This window comes from Salvelinus fontinalis, chromosome 23 (assembly GCF_029448725.1).
Source record: "Salvelinus fontinalis isolate EN_2023a chromosome 23, ASM2944872v1, whole genome shotgun sequence".
Lineage (NCBI taxonomy): Eukaryota > Metazoa > Chordata > Actinopteri > Salmoniformes > Salmonidae > Salvelinus > Salvelinus fontinalis.
In genome coordinates, this window is record NC_074687.1 from 30,110,246 (window position 1) to 30,118,809 (window position 8,564).

General features: G+C 43.1%; 1 protein-coding gene across 1 annotated transcript; it reads left to right on the forward strand.

The window, feature by feature from the left end:
- The first annotated feature begins 296 nt into the window (after positions 1-296).
- On the forward strand, positions 297-8,052 carry LOC129821101 (uncharacterized). The gene is made up of 2 exons (XM_055878398.1): positions 297-1,070; positions 7,258-8,052. The coding sequence occupies exons 1-2, from the start codon at positions 798-800 to the stop codon at positions 8,050-8,052; spliced, it is 1,068 nt and encodes a 355-aa protein (XP_055734373.1). The 5' UTR covers positions 297-797.
- The last annotated feature ends 512 nt before the right edge of the window (positions 8,053-8,564 follow it).

An 8,564-nucleotide genomic window follows, 5' to 3' on the forward strand; every position in this document is an offset into this window, starting at 1 on the left:
CGCTCGGCGGTCGTCGTCTCCGGTCTACTAGCTGCCACCGATCCCCTTTTCTGTTTTCTTTTGAGTTGGTCTAATTTGTTTCACCTGTTGTGTGTTTAGGTTAGGGGTTATTTAAACCCAGTTGGCCCGCCGACTTTTGTGCGGGCTTGTTTTTTCTGTTTCGTGTTAGTGGTGTTCATTAGTGGATTTCTGTGATACATTTTTTTTTGGACAGTATCTTTACGCGCCCAGTGTTTTGTGTGGCGTCGCCGTATTGTATTTTATTTCTATAAGGAATAAACATCCACTTGTGTAGTGGTGTGGTGGTAATATGAGATACATGGATAACATGTGGAGATGGAGGATGGCTGAGCATTGGAGTGACAGACCACATGTTGGCAGGGGTCATGGGACCGTGGTGATGGAGGTCTACTGGGGGACGTTCTGGCCCTCTGACCCTTTGACCCTTGTATATTCTCCATTGTGCTGACAGATTGACCAGACAAAGCGCTTACTAGGCGCTTTGACATACTAGATTTATAGTCTATTCATTCCACTAAAGAAAAACATACATACCAGAGAAATATGCCTATAAGCAATTGGATACCCTAGGGATAGCGGGGACAGAACAAAGAGTGCATTTATTTAGTGGTGAGGGGAAGGACACAGAGTATGTTGACACTAAGATAGAGGGTCTGACCACTATTATAATTTAACTGAAAGCAGATGATGACCGTTAGTATGTGTGAACAAGCAGGAAGCCTGAACTAAAAAGATAATGATGGCAGGAAGGATAGGGGAAGTATGCTTATTTGCATATGGGGTGGACTCATATGCTATTTGTGTATAAAGAGCGAACTAGTGCTCTGGGAGTGTGTGTGTTCCGCGGACATTCCAAATTGCAATACAATTGTAATAAAAACATTTATTTGAGTTTTACAAAAGTTCTTGTAAGAGTTATATTTGAAGTGATTTTCCACGACAGAACTTGGCGAGCTTGGCCAGGAGTGACAGGGACGGGGACATTCTTGGCTGATGACGGGTTCTTTGGACAGTCTGACAAACAAGGGTGGCCGCCCAACTATAATAAGGTAAGCAAGTTCTTACAATAGTTGAAATGTTTGTGTAGATTGCTTCAGGCCCTGTCTCAGCGCAAGGAATGTCATGTAGGTCTCTCTCTCAAATTTCCTAAAAACGATAAAAACGAAAGAGCTTTTGAATTCAAATAAATGTGCATGCATGTGTGAATTTGGGTTTTGTATGAATGCGCATGTCTAGAGATTGAGTGAACTGGAACTGTGAACTTCGCTTGTGTTGGGTGTTTGGCTGGGGGGAGCGGGCATTTGTTCTGGTTGGACTGCTCGAGACGGGCTCATGTGTCTGGTTTGATTGGGGGAGTTGTTCCGTCTGATTCTGCTTGGCCGGGTTCGACCGTATCAGGATCTGTTTTGGGATGTGCGTAAACACACCTCAGTCAACCTGAGCGGGCGACTCATGTCGAGTGTGTGTGATTCGGACTGCCCCTCTCCTTGGACCATTCATTTTGAGCAGCCTTGTGTGGGCTGATCAGCGCGACTGTTTGTACTCTCTAGTTGAGCGGCTGGGCTCAGGCGCAGGGCTACAACTGGCAGTTTATACGGTTAAAAGCATAAATCAGTAGATAAATAATAGGTAGAAAATCCTGTGATACCTCTTCAATAAAATTAGTAGAAGGAATGCTTGGACAGGTTACTTATGAATAACGGCTCTAAAGATAACAGAGAACTGAATAAATAAGTAATTAGGAATTCACGATACCGCTCTTTAAAAAAGGAACATTTTTAAGGAGGTCTGATTGGGTGGGATATTTACAGCAGAATAGTCTATGGGTGAATATTTAGTAAATAAATACTTCATGGTTATCGCCCCAGAATGGGGGACTGAACGGATGAATATTTAGAAGGCAGAAAGAACGTTAGCCCGATTGTGCGGCGTTCAACTGCAAAAGTAGCTTATAAATATTAGGTTGTAGGAAAAACGTTTGCCCGATTGTGCGGCGTTCAACTGCAAAAGTAGTTAATAAGGTCAAAACATAAATCAGTAGTTAAATAAATATTTAATGGTTAACGCTCTGAAAGGAGGACTGTACGGATGAATATTTAGAACGTTTGCCCGATTGTGCGGCGTTCAAATGCAAAAGAAATCCTGCGAATAAAAAACCGCTCTGTCTAGCTAACAGGGTTTTGTAATTCAGTAGGTCACGCCACAATACTACCCTAACAAAAGAAGAAAAGATCAGTATTGGGGGTTTGGGTAGGATATGAAGACAAGCTGATCCGATTAGACAGTAGTCTCTCCTCATATCGTAGAAATCCTATTAGCCTAGGCTTATGTTGAAGAAAGGGATTAAGTCAATAAAGACAGACTGCAAGTTGTTTTTAGGTGAAAACAAAGTGATTGAATGAACGAATGGAAAAATAAACGAATGTATGAAAATACTGTAAGAAAAATGAGTGTATCTGTGTAGACAGAACATAAGGAAAGACAGGTTGTGTGTGTGTGTAGGCAAACGTCCAGAAGAGGGAGCGCGCAGCCTTTCTGTGACAGAGTAGAATGTTGAGGAAGGGTGCCTCTAACTACTTAGATAGAGGGAGCTGAATTAAGAAACGTTGAAGTAAAATAAGTTGTAAATCAAGGATAAAAACACAGATGTGACAAAATAATAAGCGACCATAGTAGAATACTAAAAAAGGTGTCAAAACAAATAATAAATAAAAATACTTAAAAAGGCGTTAACCGAATATTATAAATACGGTTAGTACAGTGGGTAACAAAAGAGAAAACAGAATCGCCGATAAATTGAAAGTATACTATAAAGTTAAAAACGAATCTAGGTAGGTTAAGATAAATAGTGGAATCCAGGACATAAAGAATTCACGTACGGTGAAACAGGCCATAAATCACTCTGGGTCTACAGAAGTTACAGTCTAAAAATAGCCTGAAGAGCAGAGAGGGGTGCAAAATCGAGTGGCCAGAATATACAGGGGAGGCTTGACTCACTAATCAATTGAATATAGAATCAACCAATAAGGAACATGAAGTAGAGGTAAGAAAGTGTAAACAATATAAATAAATAAAGGTAAAGATAAGGTATTAAAAAGAAATCATAAAAATTGATTAGAACTATAATAAAATGAATAGAACACCAGTAGAGATCTTAGGGGCAAGGCATCCCTTGAGTAAAAAAGAAATAATAAAAACTTCAATAAAATGGGAGAAACGCACAAGAAAACTAAGTACCAAATGGCCAGCGGTGGGAACATTGGATGTCTCTGTGTGTGAGGAAATGGAGACACTAATAAAGAACCACAAACCAAATGACAAGAAACAAAAAAGAAGAAATAAACGAGAAAGAGAGAATGAAATACTGAAAATGTTCAAAGAAGAAGGATCTGGTTTGTTGAAAAGCATGAAAACGGCAAGAGAAATGCTGAAGAAAGATGACAAAACAATGAAAAAGAAAAAAGAATGTATGCCTAACCCCCCACCTTATTTCAATGGACAATTTCCAATGATAAAGGGTCATTTGGATATACAAGGTGACATAGAAGTAACAGAAGGAGAAGAAAGTGAGAAGTCTGAAGCAGCATGTGCATCATCTTATTCAACCGAAAAGGACCAGAAAAAGACTACAAAAGAGTCTAGGATTGAGGGAGATGGCTTCAATTGTTATGGGGGTTTAAGAAAGGCTCTGGCAGCATTAGAAACAGCAAGAGTAGATAAGGAGTTATCGGAAGAAGAAGAGGAATATAGTGACAGACACTATAGGGAGGGACTAGAAGAAGAGGGTCAATTACTTGGACAAAAAATAGATAAGGAATTGGAACTATTAAAGTCAAAACTAGAAGAAAGTAAGAGAAGACTAAAAAAACAAGAAAAAGCTCGGGCCCGCAGCACAAATAAGGACATAACTGATGATTTGTCTGAAGACTACCCCAGGGCTCGTAGAGAAGGGTCAAGAAAAGAATCTGGCTTTTATGGAAAACAATGTCCGATTCTGATAAAAGGCGATCAGGGACATTATACGCCATGGGCTACACAGGATTTAGAAGGTTTGGTTGTTCGTCTACCAGATTTACATGAGGGGGCAGGTAAATGGATCAGAACCTTTGAAGAACATACAGTGGGGAAATTGCTGGCGGTGGGGGACATAAGGGCACTACTGGCCAGGGTGACGAGTATGCATACTATGGGAGAGATCATGCAGGACGGTGGCATCGATGGTGCAGGTGGGGGAGTGATAAATGATGGATTACTGTTCGACAGATACAGACCAGCCATCTGGCGTGCTTTAAGAGAAACATATCCAACAAAAGTGGATCCCAAAGCACTAAGAGGTGAAGATATCGGAGCCACAGAAAACCCAGCTACCTACCTACATGGACAGTTGAAAAGGTGGAGGATGGAAACAGAGCAAGACCCTGAGGGCAATGAACTAATGACAACTATGTTCCGAAATTCAATAATAGAAGCCATGCCCCAGCCAGTAAAGAGCAGGCTGGAGGATGTGGTGGGACTCACATCAAAACCCTACAGGGAATTCTGTGACTACGTGGTCCATGCAGTAGAGAAACACAGAAAAGATGAACAGAGACAGATGGATCAAGGAAAAGACATTCAGAGAAAACTGATCCAGCTGCAGTTGGATGAACTAACCAACAAAGGGAAGAAGAAAGTCCAGGCTGTCGTCACTACCCCTGGGCCAAAGATGGGAACAATGGCTGCTGATTCCCCAGGAGAGCCACAGCTGTTCGGCCCTGGGCAGGCCCAAGTGTCAACTGCACCGCCAGTAGTAAATGTGTACACACAGCCCCCGATTTGGAATGGGGGGAAAAAACAGCAGAAAACTGTACAATTTGATAAAGGCAAGGGATCTGTAGACTCTCGAGGGCCACCTGGCACCTGTTGGGGATGTAGGAAAACAGGACACAACAGGCGAGAGTGTCCTACACGCCCATGGCAGAATCGGACTGAGGGAAATAGAAATAGTAGATCGCCACCGACGAATAATGCCCCAAACTTCCAACAACATCAGAATAGTTGGAATCAAAATAACGACTGGCGGGGCAACCCTAACCAACCTTCAGGTCCTGTGAACACATGGTCAGGGCCTAATCAACAAAACTAGGGATGCCCAGGGAATCCCAAAGGGGAGGGTCAGTTTCCAATAATAACAACAAGGGCTGATCAAGAACCTATACTGCAGGTTCAAATAGAAAACAGAGGTACACCCATGATGATAGATACTGGAGCTACTTACACATGTGTGAGTCCAAATTATGCCTCTCATCTCCCCATGTCTGGTAAATATGCCAAAACAATAGGATTCTCGGGAAATACGCAGTTAATTCCAATGACCGCTCCAGTTCGGCTAACGACTGATGGTAAATCAGTCACAATTCCAATTTTAGTGTCAGATCAAACACCAGTTAATCTATTAGGAAGAGACGCACTATGCAAGATGGGCCTACAAATTAAATGTTCTCCTGATGGAGTAATAATTGAAAAAACAGGATTACAATTACCGGTGATGGGTACAGAAGGAACAGCTAATGTATATTGGCTAGGAGGCATTGAAGCAGATGTAGATAGAACTGTCAGGAAATGGGGTAAATTCATCCAGGCCCAAATACCTAAAGCAGTTAGAGCTAAATCTGAGTATCATTGCACAATGCAATTTGACCCACATCAGGACCCATTGCTTGAACAACTTTGGGTTATGGGGGCATATGGAAGGAAAGCACCAATAATGTCTCAAATTATAGTTATTGGAAAGCAGGGAGCCGCAATGGATGTGATGGATGGAGACGGGTCTGAATTTGTGCAGAAATGGTTCAATGTCTCTGACTCTGTTCCTCACATTACATTACTGGTAAATCAGGGTTATACATCTAAAGATCTAGGATCAATGATGAAGGAAGTTGGGAAAGAGAAGTGGGATAAAACTGACAATCCACTAATCTTTCATTCAAAAGATAAATCATTCATCAAAATAGTTACCACTACTATGTTGATAGGTGATCCAAGGGAGGTAGAGGTTAGTGCAGGCCAGCAGGTAGTGTTAGGTGAAGGAATAGGATTAATCAGTGAACATAGAGCAGAAATGGAGAAAACCATACCAACTGAGGTATGGTCGCAACATGATACAGACGTAGGACTAGTTAAATCTGCTAGTCCCGTTTCTGTCAAAATAAAGCCTAATGCCAAACTTCCATGGAAAACCCAGTATCCTATGAAGCCTGAGGCTGAAGAAGGAATAAGATTGACAATAGAAGGACTGCTCAAGGCAGGAGTATTGATAGAGATGCCCAGTGGTTGCAATACACCCTTGCTACCTGTTCTTAAAGCCGATGGTAAAAAATGGAGACTGGTCCATGACTTAAGAGCTGTTAACGATATAGTGCAGGATTGTCCTGCTGAAGTCCCAAACCCTCACACACTGCTGACCAATGTTCCCCCGGAGGCCAAATACTTCACGGTTATTGACCTATGTGGAGCGTTTTTTAGTATACCCCTGGCGGAGGAGTGCAGACATTTGTTTGCATTTAGATATAGGGGCAAAACTCTGTCTTATACTCGGACCCCACAGGGTTTTAAGGATAGTCCGCATTTTTTCAATCAGATATTGAGAGCAGACCTGGAGGAATTAATGTTAGATGGTACATTGATCCAATATGTGGATGACCTGTTGATCTGTGCTTCAACTTTGGAACAATGTCACTCTGACTCACTAAAAGTACTGCGGCGACTAGCTGAGGGGGGACACAAAGTCTCTAAAACAAAACTACAGTACTGTCAACCACAGGTTGAGTACTTAGGCAGAACAATAGCTCATGGAACTAAGGCAATAGCTCCTGGACAGCTAGAGGGTATTAGCAAAGCACCGTTACCACAAACGGTAGCCCAAATGATGACCTTTTTGGGAATGACAGGATTTAGTTCTGATTGGATAGAAGAGTATGTAGTTAAAACAGCTCCTCTGAGAGAAATAATGAAAGAAGCAGGACAGCTTAATCTAAGAGCAAGACTAGATTGGAACACTGATGCGTTGGTTGCATTTGAAACACTTAAAACAGAAATGCAAACCGCACCAGCTCTAGCCACCCCAGATTACACTAAACCATTCTTGTTATACGTCTCAAACAGGTGCAACAATTATGCAGCAGCTGTTCTTATGCAAGAAACTTGTAGTGGTAGGAAGAAACCTTTTCTTTCTCCTTTCCCCCCTCTGATAACCAGGTGGTGAATCGCATCTCTGCATGTCTGGCAGACATATCAGTGTGGATGACGGATCACCACCTCAAGCTGAACCTCGGCAAGACGGAGCTGCTCTTCCTCCCGGGGAAGGACTGCCCGTTCCATGATCTCGCCATCACGGTTGACAACTCCATTGTGTCCTCCTCCCAGAGTGCTAAGAACCTTGGCGTGATCCTGGACAACACCCTGTCGTTCTCAACTAACATCAAGGCGGTGACCCGTTCCTGTAGGTTCATGCTCTACAACATTCGCAGAGTACGACCCTGCCTCACGCAGGAAGCGGCGCAGGTCCTAATCCAGGCACTTGTCATCTCCCGTCTGGATTACTGCAACTCGCTGTTGGCTGGGCTCCCTGCCTGTGCCATTAAACCCCTACAACTCATCCAGAACGCCGCAGCCCGTCTGGTGTTCAACTTTCCCAAGTTCTCTCACGTCACCCCGCTCCTCCGCTCTCTCCACTGGCTTCCAGTTGAAGCTCGCATCCGCTACAAGACCATGGTGCTTGCCTACGGAGCTGTGAGGGGAACGGCACCTCCGTACCTTCAGGCTCTGATCAGGCCCTACACCCAAACAAGGGCACTGCGTTCATCCACCTCTGGCCTGCTCGCCTCCCTACCTCTGAGGAAGTACAGTTCCCGCTCAGCCCAGTCAAAACTGTTCGCTGCTCTGGCACCCCAATGGTGGAACAAACTCCCTTACGACGCCAGGTCAGCGGAGTCAATCACCACCTTTCGGAGACACCTGAAACCCCACCTCTTTAAGGAATACCTAGGATAGGATAAAGTAATCCTTTCTAACCCCCCCCCCCCCTTAAAAGAGTTAGATGCACTATTGTAAAGTGGTTGTTCCACTGGATATCATAAGGTGAATGCACCAATTTGTAAGTCGCTCTGGATAAGAGCGTCTGCTAAATGACTTAAATGTAATGTAAATGTAAGAAACAACCTATTGCCTATTATAGCTCTAAATTAGATCCGGTAGCTCAGGGATACCCACCGTGTTATCAGGGATTAGCTGCATTGCATTATGCATATGACAAAGCATCAACTATAACCATGGGGTATCCGGTAATTATCAGCACCCATCATAAAATAGTGGAGTTGATAGAACAGGGTAAATTTGTGTTAACTAATGCAAGGACGATGGATTATATGAGCTTACTCACGTATCCAGACGTTCTCATTAAAAGATGTAGCACTGTGAATCCAGCAGAAAGGATTCCATTTGATTTTGAAGGAGAAGCACATGATTGTGTAGCCGAGGCTTTAACATTTACCAAACTACGTCCA

What these genes read in the sequence shown, in the direction of transcription:
- LOC129821101 (XM_055878398.1), top strand. Translation starts at nt 798, where the DNA reads ATGGGGTGGACTCATATGCTATTTGTGTATAAAGAGCGAACTAGTGCT. An exon ending in GGCCGCCCAACTATAATAAG is followed by an intron (nt 1,071 to 7,257) that starts GTAAGCAAGTTC and finishes TCTGATAACCAG; the next exon opens with GTGGTGAATCGCATCTCTGC.